Genomic DNA, 19,250 nt, shown 5'->3' with positions numbered 1-19,250 from the left:
ATATTGTATGTAACTAAATTATATGATAATTTCAACCCATGTGGGTGGTGGGCTAATAACTTAATCGCTGGGCAACAGGGAGGGGCGTTAAGCCCAATAATGGGATGGTAGAGTTTAATTAGTTAAATATATTAACTAAGTTTATTAAATTAATAATTGAGATGTCTTCCCTTGTTAAGTCGGTTGAAATGAAGTATACAACTTTAACTAACACTATAATTTTTAACTATTAATAATAATTTAAATGAAATAAACAATTTCTGTTAATTTATCAATGTGTTAGAAACTACCAAAACTGTTTTTCAATATTTTTCTAGTTACACATTTGAACTAATTTAAAAAAAATATGTGCCGATATTTCTAAAGTACCTTATATATCTACATATACATAATATACCGATGCTTGAAAGGCTAATCATTAATCTTTAATATACACGCTTCGCCATTTTGAAAATGTAATTAAAACAAAATGGAGCCGATTTTGGCGGGAGTTCTCGTTCTAGGTTAAAATGTACAGTAGTCAGTCGGACATTTTTATGAGAAATAAAACGAATAAAAATATGCAATGGCTTTTATTTATACCCTTATTTATTTATATGTTTAATATTTCAGTAAAATTCGTTCTTGGTATGCGGGAAACTTGAAGGTCATAAAATAAAATAGAACTGTATATAAGAATGTACATTTAATTTGTTTTTAATTATAATTGTTATTATTACGACTATAATTGGGTACTTGCCTGGATTAACAAATAATTATTAAACTTGTACTCGTAAAAGGTTCTAAAAATTCAGGCTAGTTGAGGCTAGGTACTTTTTATCGTAAATAATGTTGAAATTGTGATTATTACAGACTGAAACATTTTATTAGTTTCATTTGATTCCAACAAAAATACGATATCATGGCGTCACTACAATATATTTCTATACCTACTAAATGTGTTTTTGACATTTCATAAAGAGTAGCTGAATTGACTGCCGTCAAGTACCCAGTTCCGGCAACTAACCGCAGAGTCTTCGCGTGCATCATTTATGATAATAATTTATAATTGAGGGTATTTCCATAATAAAGTATGTGTATTAAAAAACGTCACTGTTAGGTGCATAATGAACAAGTCTGTGAGTCATTAGTGTTTTAAATTCAGTTGTTTGTTGTTTGTTTGTCGTATGGTTAGTGGTCAACCTAGTGTCAAAGTTGTTCAAGCCGTTAGCAAGGCCTTTGAAATGGCTTAATTAACGACTGTTATCTTAGTAGACAACAGCCGGGATCGAATTTTTACGTGCCCTCCGAAGCACGGAGACGCCCAGCTCAAATACCATTATGCGGTCACCCAACTGTAGATTGACCGCGCTAAGGTTTGCCTAACCCACAGATTGTTAACCGACCGGTAAGCGTAACTGGCCTCATAAAATTGTTTATATAAATTCAGTTTTGTACACCTCCACCAACCACGGACGTTGCATACAAGGCTCTTTATTAGGTGACTATTCTTTCTAAACTAATTTATCTAACGCCCGGTTTCTGAGGTACATTAAGCTGTAGTTTCACTACTACAGCGTTTAAACTCACAAAAACGCTATTGAATAGATAAACTACCGCTAAATGGACTCAGGGACGGGCATAAGTGTTAGTAAAGTAATTCTATCGAGGTTCGTCATCGCAATCGTGTATCACATTGTAGTTATAAGAGGAGTCTTTTAGCAGACCAGCCCGTAACAATATTTCCAGCACAGGACGACGGCGGACAAACCTTTGCCGATAAGTTGCTGAACGAACCTCTGAAATAAACAAAAAAGTAGATGTTTAATACCAATATTGCAATATGTTGCGCCGCGTGTGGAGGGTTAAGGCCCTTCCCTTGACAAATATTTGTGTGATGGGCACGAGTATCTATTCGGAGCCTGGTTGTTATCGGTTATTTGGTAACAATAGGACAAGCTCTGCTTAGTTTGGAATCAAATTACCCTGTGTGAGTGTGAGTTGTTAGGGTAGTAACGGAGCAGTATCGCATGTGAATCGAAGTTTTAGACATTTGATATACAATGACATAATAAAAGTTTGCGTTTAGCCTTCAAATCATTATTTGGTCTAGATAAATTTGAACGATTTCGATGCCGACGTCAAAATTATACTTAGGTACAATATTTTTGTTCCAATTAGTTACCTAACTATTTCTTTTTTATTTCACAGTGGATTACGCGAATATTTCTTCCATGTGACCATCGAGCCGACGACATCCAAGCGTTTTCGCATTAGCTGGTAGACGGTGGTAGCCGTTTTCTTCGTTACGAATTTCAAGCTGTGAAAACTAATTTCTAAGGTAAATATAATTATTATACTTACTTGAAGCTTGTAATGGTTTAGTGACTGTTTGTGGTCCAAATTCGTACAAAATTTGGAAGTCAGCGTGGTTGCCGAAACGAAATCCAAAACCGATGCGATGATCGTTCCCTGAAAACGGTATATTTAGAATATAGTTAATAGAACGAACAATTAAACCTAGATAGAGTTAAGTAAGAAAGCAAAGTCGCTTCCCGCGTCCGTCCTTATGTCTGTATGTATGTAATTATGTATGCTTAGATCTTTAAAACTACGCAACGAATAATGTTTTTTTAATAGATAGGGTGATAAGTTGTAAAGGATTTTTTGTAATATACCTAACTAATTAAACCGGGCGAAGGCGGGGCGGGGCGCTAGTAAATGATAAAACGAAAGTCTTTCTTTCTGCTATACTTACTTTCAATGAACGTCGAATGTTTTTCATGAATTTTAACATAGATAGTTGATTATTATACAAACCTTTATGTAACGGTGGAGCAAAACCATAAATGGCTGCGAACCCAGCCGGCACATCTTCAGGTACCACCAGAAATATACCATCAGTTGCTATACCTGATAAACATATAAGATATACTGAAAACCTAATAATTTCATTAGTTCCTGGGAAGTCAGTTTAATTTCTGTTTAAAATTGCTACCATTCTTCAACGTCTACTTCTATCGTCTTGTTTCTTTATCACATTTTCTATTCAACCAATACATCCTGTTGGCTCCGACACTGTCCTTTCATTCCACAATATATTATAACTAGCTGACCCGCGCAACTTCGCTTGCGTCACATAAGAGAATCATAATTTTTCCCGTTTTTGTAACATTTTTCACTGGTACTCTGCTCCTATTGGTCGTAGCGTGATGATATATAGCCTATAGCCTTCCTCGATAAATGGGCTATCTAACACAGAAAGAATTTTTCAAATCGCACCAGTAGTTCCCGAGATTAGCGCGTTCAAACAGACAAACAAACAAACAAACAAACTCTTCAGCTTTATTATATTAGTATAGATTACTTATGAAAGTTATTACTTATATTTTCATAGCTCATATACGGTTATGGCGTGTTTTGTTTTGATTCGTCTCATTTACCCCCGGTCTCTGAGGTACATTTAGCGGTAGTTTATCTTTTCAATAGCGTGTAAACTCATATAAAAAGAAAACGCTATTGAATAGATAAACTGCCGCTAAATGTGCTCAGAAACTGGGCATTAAACATCTATCTGTTGCGATTTATTAGGTCAAAAACAATACCGCTTGACCAGAAAATCGAACCCTTCTCTTTGCCATTTTAAATTTGATTAACTAGTGACTACATTTTTTTTATAACCGGTTCCTAATAGACAATCTACTATTTATAATTTACTGTTATTTCTTCATATTTAAAAAAACAATTCGGAATAGGTACTCACATTTCAAAATCACAATTAACACATAAATAAACAATTTTTCAATCATTTTTCACAAACGTCTGTATTTACTCACTTTGAACAAGCAATGACAATATCGAACAGTACCGTTCAAGCAATTGTCTATTGTTGTAAGTTCTCATAGTAATTATGTATTAATTAAACGTTGCTAACTATGTATAAAAAATATCGGTAAAGGACTGCTTATGTACTTATGTTTTTAGAAGGCATATTGTGTGCCGTTGTTGAAAATTTTGCTAGGTACAACGCCATCTATTGTCGGTTGGCAGTCATGAACATAAAGTCTTGCGGTTCAAAATATAATTTTTATTATGAAATTTATTTCATAGCAATTATTTTTTTGTGTGGTTAGGGTTTTTCTCTGATTTATTTAAATGACTTCTTTTTAATATAACAAGTCTTATATCTTTACATTACTAGTAGTAGCTTGAGAGGATGGCTGTATGTATGTTTGTTCATTTATCATACAAAATCTAATAAAGTATTTTTATGAAATTTGCAAATAGATAGTTATTTATAGAATACTTTTTACCTCGGGCGATCTTATTGGATTTTTAAATCGTATTAATAAAGTGTATTTAAATAATGTTTAAACCAATTCTTATTGATTGAGAATTTTTATGTTAGGATGCCCAAAGTTCTGTTCTTCCATACACAACATAAAGACACGAAGGGATTCGAACCCGGTACATGCATTATTCATCTAACGAAAATTGCTTACGACTGTAATTTTTACTATGGCAATTTGAGTTTTAAATCTATTTGTTTAATAAAACAACCACAATTCTATAAACCACATTTATTCCAAAACTAATCTAGATCGACATTAGACAAGTCTTCAGTAATCTTCTTGACCTCAGCCTCGGACCGGCTACCCATCTGTTTCGCGGCCTCGCTCTTAACCCTGTACAGCTTGATCAGATCTTCTAGAACATTAGACGGAAGGTTCCCGGGCTGTGGCTGGTGTATTTCGTATTCTCCTTTCTCGTTCTTTATTAGTTCTACCATGGATTCTTCTAAGTTCGGCACGTCTCCCGGTTTGGGGAGATCTTCGTGAGGTTTTTGGGGAGATTTCATCTTCTGCGCCCAGTTCTGGAGGTATTTGCTGCCTTCTGATTGAAGAAGCTGGAATTGGAGTGGAAATATGATTGTTTTGAAAGAAATATAGCAAATTTATTTTAGTTTAAGCATTGGTCTCCCATACAACTTCTAAACCGAAGGTGTTTCAAAGTGGTTTAAAAAGACAACAAGAATACCGGTCAAAGAAAACTTCATGAGTAAAATGTAAATACAAAATAATTAATACATTTTCCGAGAGTTTAACAAGATGTATGGATGTGAATAGTTTATCTATTTTTTGTTTCTTTTTAAAGACAACTCCTGCACTAAGAATTGCTCTTGTGTCGCGGGGACTTTTACAAACATACAAACAACGGACACAAAGTACAACCAGACCCGAAACCATCATTTGTGGATCGCACTATTTGTTCCGTGTGGGAATCGAACCCACGACCTCCCGACGCAGTGGCATCGCCGTGGCGACCTAAACCACTGCGCCACGGAGGCAGTCTGAAGGAATGAGGCAAGGGAAGTTTGTAGGGATCGTACCAAGTGACGTTATTTGGTCTCTCTCTGCCAATATCAATTCCCAAAGGGGAATGCAGAGACCAAAGAACGCCACAAGGCGTGATTTTATGAATGTCTGTAAACGTAGGAGTAGTGTCTGTAAACGAGGTGTTAGGTTACACCCCGGAAACCCGCACCTGATTGGGGTAATGGGCTCAAAGCTTAATCTCTCTCTGATTCCGGGAAGAGACCTCTACCCCAACAGTGGTACCGTGATGAGTTAAATTTACGTTTAATCTATATCATTATTAAACATCGATTAAGAAGATTAAATGTATTATGGGAATGGCAGAACAAAACCTAGAATTAGTTTGTAGATTTCTGCACATTTTTCCTTAAATATGAGAGAGTAATAATTACCTTTTCTCTATTCTTGGTGATTTTAGGTGGTGAAGGCGCTTGCCGCTTGGCGTTACTTGAAGATGCCTGTCCTGACTGGAAGCCGGTGCCATCTGTAAGTGTTAAAATATTATTATTAACTATTATGTCTTCTTATTTTTATTGCTGTAGCTCGATTATCTATCATTATCGAATATCGAGATATTTTCTATGAAAGTCTGATCAGCGCCTCTAACGGGCGTCGTAGGTACTATTTTGACAGTACATTTTAAATGTCAAACATTCGATACTCGAAAGTACCGACTGTACAGAATCGCGCTAATGAACATAATTGTTTATGAACAACTACTAAACATTTGTAAAAAAATAATAGTAGTGAAATAAGATCTGCTATTCAAAATTTCTAATGGAAGAACTCATGGCTAAATAACAATACTCGCAAAAATCTATCAGGTTAAGCTATGCTTCCTTAGGTTGTTTAGTGGATGGGTGCCATATCTATTATTCTTATTCAATTCCGCCTTGGAATCCTCCATTATATTTTTTAAGGATCAAATACTTACCTAAAGCTTTAGTGTTAGTCTGTGGTCCAAGTTCGAACATAACTTGGAAGTCGGCATGGTTGCCGAAAGCGAAGCCGAAGCCCACGCGGGAATCCGTTCCTGAAAATAGTTTTAACATTTAGTAAGTTGTAGTAATAATAATGAGCTAGTCGATCTTTAGCAGCGGTAGTTGGGACAAACCAACTGTTTATAGTGTCGCGCGTGTGTGTTCAATACACAGGTACACTCTCATAGTCCGGTGTGACGGATAACCGACACGACCAGGGAGAGGTCAAGTGCAGGATTGACGGCTTTACGTGCTTTTCGAGGCACGTAGGTGTACATCCTCAACTTCCTAACTCTAAGCAATTTTTTTACCTTAACCTGGGATTCGAACCCGACACTGCACCGCAGCAGGCTCCACTACTCATGCCAATCAAAAGTTACAGTAGAAGTCAACTAAGATCAGATGTCGGAACTTTCTTTACAAACCACAATTACTCAATTTGCAGTATGTTTATATAAGATTCTCCTTACCTTTCTTTATCGGTGGTATATTAGAGTAAGCTACTGATAACAGCGAGGGCAATTCTTCTGGAATGATGAGGGCTCCGGACGCTGAAAGAGAAAATATTAAATTAATATGGCTCCATTTTGTGTGTCTGGAACTGCTACCCAAAGCCACAATGAGCGAACCATATGCTGCCGAGTCCTCCATAACCTAATGACCATAACCAAGTAGATATTATGACTAAGCTCCATTTTGCAAGGCTGGTTTTGCCCCTGAAATCGAGATGAAAATTAAAAAGCATATAATATATATATTTGATATATTTATTTGATAAAAATGTGTAGCAGCTCAAGTTCGAACCATTCGAATTCACGCAAGTGGTCGATGGTTCGAACCCAAGGCAACACACATATGACTTTTCGAAGTTATGACGTATTAAAAATAATGATCACTTGCTCTAAGGATGAAGGAAAACATCATGATGAAAACTTGCATGCCTAAAATTCTTTAACATATATCTTGAGGTCATGCATAGTCCGTAACCTGCACTTTGCCAGCGTGGTGGACTCAAAGCCAAGTCCAAGAGGAGACCCTTGCCTAGGAGTTACACAGTTATGGATAAAAAAATCTATTAAATTACAAAGACAAATCTGCAACTGGACATTTAAATCTAGTTTCATCACGTCTGTAGCGCAATTCTCTAACAACTAAGCACCGGCTAGCTGTCGAGAAATTCGTAGTGGCAAGGATTTTTCTGTAGATTCCACGTATGAAATCAGAAATTCAAAATTATTTATTGCAACAAACATGGTTCAGAGTTTAATTATAGGTATACGTTGAGCATCTAAGTTAAGCAAATAAATGACCCAATTCTCCGTACATTGCGTACGTTGCGTATTTTCCATCGCCTATAAATAAAGCTATATTATTATAATAGCTAATGAATGAATCACGATTGTCCCACTAAACTTAGGTATGCGGATTTTACATAAGCAAGCTAGTTATGTAATGAGGTCTAACTTAGACTATTACTATTGTTAAATTAAGCATTAAGTCATTGATAGTTTGTGTTTTAAGTAAATAATGTACGTTATGAAGTTATGAATAATTAGAAATGGTTTTTAAGCCGAATAGTGTAATGAGAATACCAGGAACATAATGAAATGAATATTGGTCAATATGAAAGTAGATGAAATCTTTATGAAGCTACAATTTGTAATAAATTATGCTATACTAAAATATAATAGAATGATGAGAAAATGAAAACCATATAACAATAATATGTACTAAATATTTAATAGGTACGGAAAAGTCTACTTCGTGCGATTGTTAAGAATCAACGTTTTCCAAAAATAAGTGTTTAGATTTGTATTTAATTCGGTATAGGAGTAGCCCTGAAAGGGTTTCTGACTTTTTCTTTATCTTAAATCCGTTTATAATAGTGCCTAATCAAGGCTGGTTGCGTGGAAAAAAAATCCTATTTGCAATACGCACCACTTTCTGAAAAAAGTTGATTCTTGATGACAATGAAAAATGTATTCTGCATCAAAATATAAATAGTTCACAGCACCGGTAACATAGAATAATGAAAATATAGCCAGGAATACAATAAAAAAAACTAAATACAAAAAATGGTAAATGATAATGCACCACCAAAAGTATGAAAATACAGCCTCAAACAATAAAATATAAACTTAAAATAATGAGAAAAAACACCAAAAAAATAAATAAAATACGCATCAAATAATAATGAGAAAAAACACCTTAAAATATATAAAATATCCACCAATAAATGTAAGAAAAAAAACAACCCAAAAAATTGCAAAATGCACCAATAATCATAAATCATTCCGACGTCGAACCATCTAGAAGGAAACTACGAAAAATATCGAGTATTTTACCACGATTAGTTTTGCGGTATGTCGGATACCGTAGGTTGTCCAGGTCGCCTAGACCTAGGGTGTCTAGGTCCTTGCCTGGCGCGGCGAAGCTTTCACGAACATCTGTGACATGGGAAAAGCTGAAATACGGTGCTTGAAAATGTGTTGATTGATTTCTGATTATGAAAATTACAGTTTGAAGTATTGGTAGGTTAAAATTTTTATTTACAATTATTTTGCAAATTGTTCTACGCTATTACCACTATTGATACTGACTACTGTGTAGAAGGAACCTTAAGATACTTATTTATAAGAATATTAGGAAAGAATAAATTCCTTTTTACGTGGCTAAGTATTGAGTGTGCTAGGTGATTTCCAAAAACAGTGAAAGAAAGGGAATTTTATTACAACAACTATTGGCTGAAACTGTCCCCCGGCCGCCATCTTGGAAAGGGTTTGAACTGGGGGACAAGGGTGGCGACCCCACAAACTTGAACTTAATTAAACTTAATTATTAAACTTAAGCTTCTACTGACCCAGTATACATTAAAAAAATAGTGCTGAAAAACGCAAGTTTAAATATAATATTTCAAAGGACTATCTGTACAAATTAAAAAATATATAACATTTCTGAAAAACGCAAACATAAATGTAATTTTTCAAGGTACTAAGTCCGGACATTTACGCATAATGTGTTAGTTAAATAGTAAATAAGGGTATTTACATAATTTCCTGTAGAGACAAAATACATGTTACATACAAAATTATTATATACATTTCTTATACTATTTAAATACTTACATACGTAATATTTACATAATATACATAGGTACAAAATATCACGCCTTTTACGCAACGAGGGTAGACTGGACTGGCTACTTTTATTGGAAAATATGTACATCGGTACCTATCTATCTATCGTATGGTTAGTGGTCAACCTAGTGTCAAAGTTGTTAAAGCCGCCCGAAAGGCCTTTGACTTAACGACTGTTATATTCATTGACAACAACCGGGACCACATTTTACGAGCCTATGCGGTCACCCATCTATAGAATGACCGCGCCCACGGTTGCTTAATCCACATATCGTTTACCGACCGATGAGCACAACTAGCTATGAGCGAAAATCGGTACCCAAGTGCATAATACATATTTTACAGTGCAATTTATGCCTTTTTTTATAAATATAGTAACCAAAATCGTATAGATCTGTATAATATTGTACATTCAATGTTTCTTCTTTAAATACGTGCCTCCATAAAATTTAGCCTTTTCAACATATGGGTAGGCATAGACCAACGAACACCACTTGCTACGACTAATATTTATAAACTTATTTACTTCATTCACATCCAATCCATGCATCTTGTCATAAAAGACCGCCGGTTACCATTACGACACATGTGACCTTTTCGAATAAAACACTCTTTTAAGACGTATCTTCTGAGCGAAATCTTATCCTACTTCGTACAAACTAGTGAACGGATTTAAGTAAAATGTTGTACACTGATAGCTTATAATCTAGATTGATACATAGGCCACTTTTTACCCCGAGAGTTTTTTACGAAGAAAAAGTGGTGGACAGAATTTAGTTTGTCATATGTTTTGATTATTATCACTATAAGCCGCACTTGGCCCACGTGGTGGACTCAAGGCCTAACCCTTCCCGCGGGAGGAGACCCTTGCCTGGCAGTGGGGCAAGGGTCTTATTAATGTCAAGATTTAAATTAATTACGACATTAATTACCTTGCACATCTTAACTACAGTTTAGCGCCAACAAAACTGTATAACAAAAACAGCCTTGACCGGAGTCGAACCCTGTGACAAAACCCGTCATAATTGCGCCAGACAGTCGTGAGATACGTCGTGACATACATACACACAAGGCTGCGTTAAGTAATATTCGCGTAAGAAGCAATCGCTGTAGTAACGTGATTGGTTTATATGTTACTTTATAGTTTGTACCTGAGCAAATAAATTAATTAAATATAATAATAAAGTAAATTTTACACTAGAGGCCGCCCGCGACTTCGCCCTTCCCGTGTAAATCCCGATCCAATGAAAAGTGAAAAAGTAGCCTTTGTGTTATTCTGGGTCTCCAACTACCTACATACCAAATTTCATCGTAATCGATTCAGTAGTATTTGCGTGAAAGAGTAACAAACATCCATACATACTCACAAACTTTCGCATTTTACTATTAGTAGGATTAGTAGGATAATCAAATACTATCTAACGTGTGAATCTGTCGACAAATCTTTGTGTGATGAGCACGAGTATTTGTTCTGAGCCTGCTTGTCAATTTATCTATATAAGTATGTATTTAGAATTATATAAGAACTAGCTGACCCGCGCAACTTCTCTTGCGTCCAATAAGAGAGGATGGGTGAAATTTTTCCCCGTTTTTGTAACATTTTTTACTGGTTCTCTGCTTCTTTTGGTCGTAGCGTGATGATATATAGCCTATGTCCTTTCTCGGGTATCAAAGTATCTCCATACCAAATTTCATGCAAATTGGTTCTGTAGTTTATGCGTGATTGAGTAACAGACAGACAGAGTTACTTTCGCATTTATAATATTAGTATGGATGTTTATCAGTTATTTGGTTACCATAGCACAAGCTCTGCTTAGTTGGGAATTAAATGACCGTGTGTGAGTTGTCTCACAATATTATTTTATTTTTTATTAATTTTGCCAGTGCATCGAAAGTGTAGTTTTTGTTTAAAATCATTTAGTTGGAACCTGTCAAGGTGTCAAGTTGTTCAGCCAGGTATTAGAAAGTAAATGAATATAATACGTAATCTTTTTTCTGTGTCTATTTATTTTAAATGATGGATGTTTGATTGCACGTTTAGTCATGTAAATCTGTAGACGGTAAACAAAAATAGATGTAGTCCACGAAGAGAATCTGTCAAATATAGGTGAATATGGCTAGGCGCTATTCGGACGGGTGCATATAATGGAAACATGACGATTTTGGCACCTATCTGGATGGCTGGCAGGAAATGGTTGAGGATTGCAACTGATAGATGAGTTTAGGGAAGCCTTTGCCCAACAATGAGGCAGTCTCAGTACAGATAGGCCAATAAAACGAATCTAAGTTAGAAGAGCTCTCCCTAAAGCAATGTAGCCGAAGTAAAGTTTTTGGTGGGTGCCCGCTTGCAAGTCTTTTTCCTTCCGCGCTGTTGTGCTTTTGACTTCAAATGTTCTCTCGTAATTATGTATACCTTCTTTGAATAAAAATACGCTAAGTCAGCTTAAAAGAGACTCCATGAACTGTGAATTCCAAAGTACCTTATCGGATTAGTTCTTACTTGGTCACATGAATCTGGGTGCGACTAAGTCTAAATATTTCTGCTACGTATGGGTCTTGAAAAGCCGTTTGGTAATTTCCCGGAATCTTTACTAATATTATATGCAGTTAGGTCCTATTACTATCTGAACTTATCGCGATGTAAGTTTAATAATTGTTAACCAGTTTACCGACCGGTGAGTGCAAGTCTTATCATAACTGAGAAAGTAAGTTATCCAATCGTTATGCCTGATTAGATTTGTTTCTTCACCTCTAACGTAACAACAAATAAAAACTAGTTTTTTTTTAGGTAAGATTCCCGCATTTGTCCTTGTCACGTCTGATTGGAGTTTACTTTTAGAGTTAGGGTTGTTCTTTGTGTTAGTAATTTGTATGTTTGTAAAAGTTTACAAAACATTTATTCCTCTAATTCATAAAAATATATAAAGTTTCAAAAGTGTTATAAAGTGCTTTGTTTCTTTCACTCCTTAGCGAAATGCAAAAGAGAAAACATATTATAGTAGCTTTTTAACTAAAATAGGTTTATAGTGTGTTTATGAATGAGGAGTAATTCTTTATGTTATTTTGTGTACTTAAATACGTCATTATCCGACAGGTTGGTTAACCGCCAGGTTCATTATACATATCTAAAGTAACCGCTAAAGACATGTGAATTTTACTTGACTTTTGTGCAGTAAAGCAAATCTGTTTCTTCATAAAACTATCAATAAATTCGTGAAGAGACAAATTTGACTATAATTTTTACTTTACCCCTATATTTTGGCTGTTACTTTTGATGAAGAAACTGGCCGTAAATGTGAAAAAAGTGCAACAACCAGGAAAGAATTATAGCTGTATGTAATATTTAATAAGTTTATATTTAACAAAAAAAATGCTCTAAATCAAGGCTGACAGCAATTTCGAAATATCCGGATATATTAACGCTATATCCTTGATAGGGTCAACAGAAAGGTCCGTTTACTTTTAACTGGCCTTAAAATTAATTTAGTGGTGGTTCCTCAATTAAAGGTCCATGTGGACGAAAGATAATTTTCAAAATTGTGAAAATTGTGATTCACTGCCCCTGCGGTCTGGTCAATAGTGTATACAACTGCTTATCACGTAGTCTCGGGTTTGAAACCCGGGTCGGGCAAAGTGCAAATTCTAAGTTATATCAGGATACTTATTTCTTCATAGTTTGGTAACGGGTCGATATAAAGCGATAGGCTCGCCCCTTATTACATGGGACCAAAATTGTTATTACGGACGGGTATATTTCATACATCTGTCTAAACCTTCGGATATAACAGGTTTGATATTATGTAGGCCTCCATTGCGACGGGAGATCGTGGGTTCGATTTCCACAAGAGTTATTTGTGCGATCCACAAATAATTGTTTCGGGTCTGGTCGTGCTTAGTGTCCGTTGTTTGTATGTTTGTAAAAGTCCCCGCGACACAAGAGCAATTCTTAATGCGGGAGTTGACTTAAAAAAAAAAGGTTTGCATGTCTCGAACCCAAGACCTTGTGTTCTGCAATTTACACTACCATCCCATAGAGCTCAAGGGTCATAGACAAATGCTAACTCGTTTCTGAAGGACTATTTACATCATAATGTACATTTTTATAGCAATATACCAATTTTATTAACACCTAGTTAAGGTCGAAGGTTTGTGTCAAAAGTTTAGAAGTCATGTCAGTAGTGTCACAGGTGGGATTCGAACGTGTGACCAAACATAAGTGAGTGGAACATTCTGTTTTATAAATATCTGTGGTTTCCAAGTTATTTGTGAAGGAATAACTAGAGACATCTCTTTCGAAATTAGTATAGTGTTTTGAAGAAATCTCAATGAAGTTGTCTAAATATTTTTTTTTTAAGATAAGTGATATATGGTTTTAAAAAAGTCTGACTATAGGTACAAGTAATAAGATTTCCGTGCTTGCTTTCGACCCAGTAATCGAACCCAGGACGTTGTTACATTGGCGCTTGTATGTACTAGATTTCAGATCTAAATTTTAAAATGTACCCAAGTAAATTATTACTAGCTGACCCGGTAATTGTTGTTTTGCCATATAAATAAAAAAAAAGTGCCACTTAGGGGTATGAAAAATAGATGTGGGCCGATTCTCAGACCTACTCAATATGCTCACAATGCCGTTTCGGAGGAGTATGGCAACGAAAACTGTGACGCGAGAATTTTATATTAGATAGGTATGTACCTAAATAACGAACAACTTTTTCGTAAAGAATTTAGCTTTACTTATTTTACAATTAATCGACTTTTACTGTCTGAAATTGCAATATTTCATGCTCTACTACAGTTTAGTTTAACATCGGGTTATTATGTAGTGTGTTCGATTCCCGGAAGAAATAAATAATTGCAAAATACAATGCTTTCTACGTTCATAAAGTCCCCCAGTCCGACACAATCTTCAAGTTTCTTGACTGCCGTGGCTCAGTGGTTAGAGCCGCCAAGCCGCTACTACTGCGTCGAGAGGTCGCGGGTTCGATTCCGACATGGAACAATTATTTGTATGATCCACAAATAGTTGTTTCGGGTCTGGTTGTACTTTGTGTCCGTTGTTCATATTATTATGTTTGTAAAAGTCCCCGCGACATAAAAGCAATGATTAGTGCCGGTGCGGCAGTTGTCTTTTTTAAATACTTATATAATAATATTATGTAGATAGGTATAGTATAGACCTTGCTATGTCTGTCTGTCTCCGAAAAGATAACAGCTGTTATACCTATTATATTACACAATATAAACACAACCTTCTAATTTAAAACATGAATGAACGAACGAAAGTGTTACGACTGGCTAACTCTAAAATGGTAACTAAATAATTAAAATACAAATTATATAACCACTTTCTGTGCCAGTGGCACTAAAAAACGACCGATTTATCAACTATTTAATATTTCAAACGCGCGTTTCAATAATTATTCATTTATTTTAAAAAGATTTTCAAATTAATGGCGTAATAATTTGTATTCTTTCAACGCACATTTTCGAACTTTAAACTTGGTTTTTGTTTCTTAAAACCAATGGAAAAGTTACTATAGAGGTTGTACATGTCCACAGTCATGCCTTATAAGGCAAAAGGCGTGATATTATTATAAATATTTACAAAAAAACATCGCCATCTTTGAATACGGCCCTATGCGGATTTAATGTTTACATATTTGAATAAACTCACCAAAAGAAAGTAGGAAGAGAAACATAAACCAATTCACACACATTTTAAATGTCTGCATTTTACACTGTACACAATATAAATATCACTGATTTATTTCACAAAATAATTTATCACAAAAAACACATCGTAATCGCCACCATATTTGTAAAAGTAAAAATTTAAAAAACAAAAACGACCATCGACTGCCAGTTTTGCCGCCAAACTGAATACAAATTACGAACGAGGAACAAACACAACTTTCTCCGTCGTTAAAGCGTCGTAAGTACATGTCATTAGCATTTAAATTACGACCCTATGCATTACGTAATTAAGATGCAATTCTTTTGCAATTAGTCATGTATTTCCGATTATTTTGAAAAGAACGTGGTGTTCCATGTGTTCAGAATTTCATAACTTTTTGCATTAAGTGCTCAAGGACTGTTGAATAAAATTAAACTCTACTGCTAGACATTAAAGTCTGAATTCAAATGGTTCCAGACTATATGCATCTAGTACCGATGTGTGAGTTCCCATTCACTTCCACCTGTCCCTTACCCTTGAGACATAAATAATATTAATTTTATATTCTATTTAGCACTTTATGAACTGGTATGAAAGTATATTTTTGCGTAGTTTAGTATGGTGCTTAGGCCTTTCTATTAGACACGCTCCACTACTTTCATATTCCGTGAAACCAAGTTGAGTGATAGTGTGTGGCAAAATAAAAGATTTAAATCGATTAATCGTGTATTAATGAATCGATTATAACTTGCTAAAACGTTTTTCGTAAGTTAACATTTTAATTATCAATGACAAAACACATGAATGAGTAATAATTAAAAAACACAATCTACGTTGTTTTTTAAAGGAGTAAATAAATGACTTATTGCTTGGCGGCCATCGTTCCCTTTTTATAATAATATTGATTTAATAATCTGTCAGACAGAACCTAAACAGATTCGCTCTGATTAAAACAAGTTTATTATTTAACTACGATATGGTAGAGCCAATATCACTTCAATGAAAGTTAAATGCTTGGACTTTATATTAAAACAATTAACAAACGATCATTAATTACTTAACGTACGGTCGTAATAAGTGTTGCGCTAAAGTCTGCCATTAATCAGTTCGCGTAAGTAAAACCGATTATCCCTCGGTTTCTGAGTACATCTATCGGTAGATTATCTATTTCATATGACTTTTAACGCTATTGAATAGATAAACTACTGCTTAATGTAACTTAGAAACCGGGGGTATATCGATTAACAATCGAATAATCGTTTTATTCTGTATCTACATCACTATTGCACAGACGTCTAGGTTTACGAGTAGTAAGAAGAAAGTTTAAAGTTCATTTTATCTTTATTAGCATTGAATCAACAACTTTATTTACAATATAAAACTAGTTTATAACCGCAGTTTCACCCGCGTTTTCTTTGATGAAAATAAAAGCTTATTTTCATTTGTTTTCCCAGAACGAAGACACACCCAGTCAATGTTTTTTTCTTTTTCGAATCGACATCTCTCGCACTTGTGTCACGGGGATTTTTTTACAAACAACGAATACAAAGTACAATCAGACTCGAAACATTTATTTGTGGATCGCACAAATAAATAATGATTCTGTGTGCGAATCGAACCCACGACCTCCCGACGCAATGGTAGCGGCGTGGCGACCTAAACCACTGAGCCATGGAGGTAGACGAAAGTTAGTTATCTACATTAAAAGAAACAATAAAGTTCATTTAATTTTGTCTTTGTAATCATTTCTCCCATTATTAGGAATGTGATTATATTTCTCAATACAATTTTATGAAAAAAAATCTAAATTTAGTTTTTGAATTTTTTCAACTAGAGAATCGAACCAGGGACCATTTAATGCATAAAATATGAGAGCATTTGGCGTACAGTCAACCTGGGTAACTTTGAATCATTTGGGTAACATTGACAGTGAGAATTTGAACTAGATTCGATTATTTTTTCATATGAAACCAAAACAATTGATAAAAGTTTGCAAAACTAAAATAAACCTTTATCAATTGTAAAATAAAGTCACTGCGCTTTTACTAAACAGCCAATGATACATTTTGAAATAATGCATGTCTATTAATAATTTAATTTCACATTTGCGTGTTGAGGAGCTTTCATACAATCTTTCATCCTCTATTTCAAAATTATTCACCCCTATTTTCCGGAATTTAATGGGACCACATGACAAGCACTAGCTTGCAAATAAAAAAAAGAATCATCACAATTATATTATTATTTGGCCCACCCAGTAAAAAGTTATGAGGTAACAAACAGAAAAAAAACAGTCGAATTGAGAACCTCCACCTTTTTTTAAGTCGGTGAAAAAAATAATAAAGTCATTTACTAAACAGTCAATGATACGTTTTGAAATAATGCAAATTTTAATGTTTATTAATGATTTTTTTCACATTTGCGTGTTGTTATTGCAAGTTAAACGTTAACACTACGAACTAGGTAAATATGTATATACGATGATGAGGTAACTAAACGTTTTGTAATAACCTGTTCTCTACATTGTTACCGTCCCTTTGAGAAAGTGATGATATTTTTAGATTTTGTAACGCGGGAAAAACGTGTTATACCATAATTTAAACGCACAGGGCGTTTTATATGGTGGGACAGTGTACAGAAGTAAGATTATTTGGAATAAAATTTTAAAAACTGTAGTTTATGTAAAGTGAATATTTACATATTAATAATTATACAAAAATATTAGCGTAGTGGACACAAATAGTCTGACTCCTCACTAGTTCGAGAAAATATCAGGAAGTATCTCTTGCCCAGCAATTGAAGAGAGACATGGACCGTACTTTTAAAAGATAAATTCAATATTTTCGTATTTAGTTACATTTATTTAAACCAAAGCTTTGTGTTATAATCATATAATATTAAAATTTTACGTGCATATAACATTCACCTTTAAACAAAGTAATTAAATTTTAGATCTTCAGCGACATCTGTACTTTTTATTTTGAACTATTAACAAAGGCTGGTATTGATCATTCTCATGAAAGTATGTGGAGATTGTGTAGTTAGTTTACTGCATTAATTAATAGATGTCGCTAGCTTCATTTATTAAGTGAGTTCTCCAAATTTTCATTCAAAATAAAAATAAACTATGTACTGAAATAATACAAATTGAAATTAGCTGAACAGTAGTTAAGATGGTTACCATGGCGTTACCAATGTCAGGTTCAAGGGTTCGGTTCCCTTACGTAACAAATATTGCGTGATCAACAAAATAGTAATTAAGCTGATATGGTGATATTTACTGCGGGAGTTGTTTTATATTTTTGAGCTTACTTTTAGTTGTTTTAACATAAATATTAATAACAATTGTAATTAAGAGTCAGATTTCTAATTTTAGAGTTGATTTAATGATCATTATTTTTATACATCGGTGTTACACGATATTGCAGGTTCTATGAATCTACATAATAATGGCCTAAAATTGCTGTATTACATTTGATATTTACATAATTTTACAAATATTTTAGATTGAGATTAATAAAAAACCTACATAAATAATAATCCAATGGAAAGCCATTTAATTCCAGGCATAAAAATTCAACCAAAATCCAAAAAAGATGGCTGCTTCAATTCCTCGAATGTTATGCACAAAGTAAAGTATTTTCATTTTCTAATTAAAAGTAACTTAACGCAACGTAAGGTCAACACAGACGGACCAACTCATGCATAATTAAACGTAATAATTTAAATATTTAAACATTTCAATAACAATATATTCCGGAGAGGCCATAGGGCAATGTAACCCGACGGCAAGTAAATGAGTTTTGACGTAATGAACTAAATAGACCGCGTTCCAAGTTTTATAACGATTAAAAAAAACGGTATGGTTAGTGGTCAACCTAGTCTTCTTCTTCTTATTGTATGGTTAGTGGTCAACCTAGTGTCAAAGTTGTTCAAGCCCGAAAGGCCTTTGACGCGGCTTAACGACTGTTATCTTAATCGACAACAACCAGGACCGACTTTTTACATGCCCTCCGAAGCACGGAGGCGCCCAGTTCAAATATCACTATGCGGTCACCCATCTATGGAATGACCGCGCCAACGGTTGCTTAACCCACAGATA

The 19,250-nt window shown here is 34.6% G+C and overlaps 2 protein-coding genes across 3 annotated transcripts; both read right to left on the bottom strand.

Moving 5' to 3' along the window:
- Positions 1-557: 557 nt before the first annotated feature.
- On the bottom strand, positions 558-3,856 carry LOC142984885 (uncharacterized). The gene is made up of 4 exons (XM_076132752.1): positions 3,743-3,856; positions 2,800-2,892; positions 2,344-2,451; positions 558-1,778 (listed from the first exon to the last, which is right to left on the bottom strand). The coding sequence occupies exons 1-4, from the start codon at positions 3,786-3,788 to the stop codon at positions 1,642-1,644; spliced, it is 384 nt and encodes a 127-aa protein (XP_075988867.1). The 5' UTR covers positions 3,789-3,856; the 3' UTR covers positions 558-1,641.
- A 688-nt stretch (positions 3,857-4,544) lies between these two features.
- Positions 4,545-15,366, bottom strand: LOC142984855 (uncharacterized). 2 transcript variants are annotated; one of them, XM_076132710.1, is made up of 6 exons: positions 15,149-15,365; positions 8,680-8,781; positions 6,805-6,885; positions 6,289-6,387; positions 5,747-5,838; positions 4,545-4,885 (listed from the first exon to the last, which is right to left on the bottom strand). In XM_076132710.1, the coding sequence occupies exons 1-6, from the start codon at positions 15,204-15,206 to the stop codon at positions 4,571-4,573; spliced, it is 747 nt and encodes a 248-aa protein (XP_075988825.1). In that variant the 5' UTR covers positions 15,207-15,365; the 3' UTR covers positions 4,545-4,570. The 2 variants fall into 2 exon arrangements, with proteins under 2 accessions (XP_075988825.1, XP_075988826.1); XM_076132711.1 differs by lacking the exon at positions 8,680-8,781 and having other exon boundaries at positions 15,149-15,366.
- Between the last annotated feature and the right edge of the window lie 3,884 nt (positions 15,367-19,250).

This window comes from Anticarsia gemmatalis, chromosome 28 (genome assembly GCF_050436995.1).
Source record: "Anticarsia gemmatalis isolate Benzon Research Colony breed Stoneville strain chromosome 28, ilAntGemm2 primary, whole genome shotgun sequence".
Lineage (NCBI taxonomy): Eukaryota > Metazoa > Arthropoda > Insecta > Lepidoptera > Erebidae > Anticarsia > Anticarsia gemmatalis.
The sequence above is the reverse complement of the archived record's forward strand: the minus strand, read 5'-3'. Positions and strand labels throughout refer to the sequence as shown.

What these genes read in the sequence shown, in the direction of transcription:
- LOC142984855 (XM_076132710.1), bottom strand. Translation starts at nt 15,206, where the DNA reads ATGCAGACATTTAAAATGTGTGTGAATTGGTTTATGTTTCTCTTCCTA. An exon ending in TATACCACCGATAAAGAAAG is followed by an intron (nt 6,388 to 6,804) that starts GTAAGGAGAATC and finishes AACTATTTTCAG; the next exon opens with GAACGGATTCCCGCGTGGGC. An exon ending in TCACCAAGAATAGAGAAAAG is followed by an intron (nt 4,886 to 5,746) that starts GTAATTATTACT and finishes CTCCAATTCCAG; the next exon opens with CTTCTTCAATCAGAAGGCAG.
- LOC142984885 (XM_076132752.1), bottom strand. Translation starts at nt 3,788, where the DNA reads ATGATTGAAAAATTGTTTATTTATGTGTTAATTGTGATTTTGAAAT. An exon ending in TGCTCCACCGTTACATAAAG is followed by an intron (nt 2,452 to 2,799) that starts GTTTGTATAATA and finishes TACCGTTTTCAG; the next exon opens with GGAACGATCATCGCATCGGT. An exon ending in TAAACCATTACAAGCTTCAA is followed by an intron (nt 1,779 to 2,343) that starts GTAAGTATAATA and finishes TGTTTATTTCAG; the next exon opens with AGGTTCGTTCAGCAACTTAT.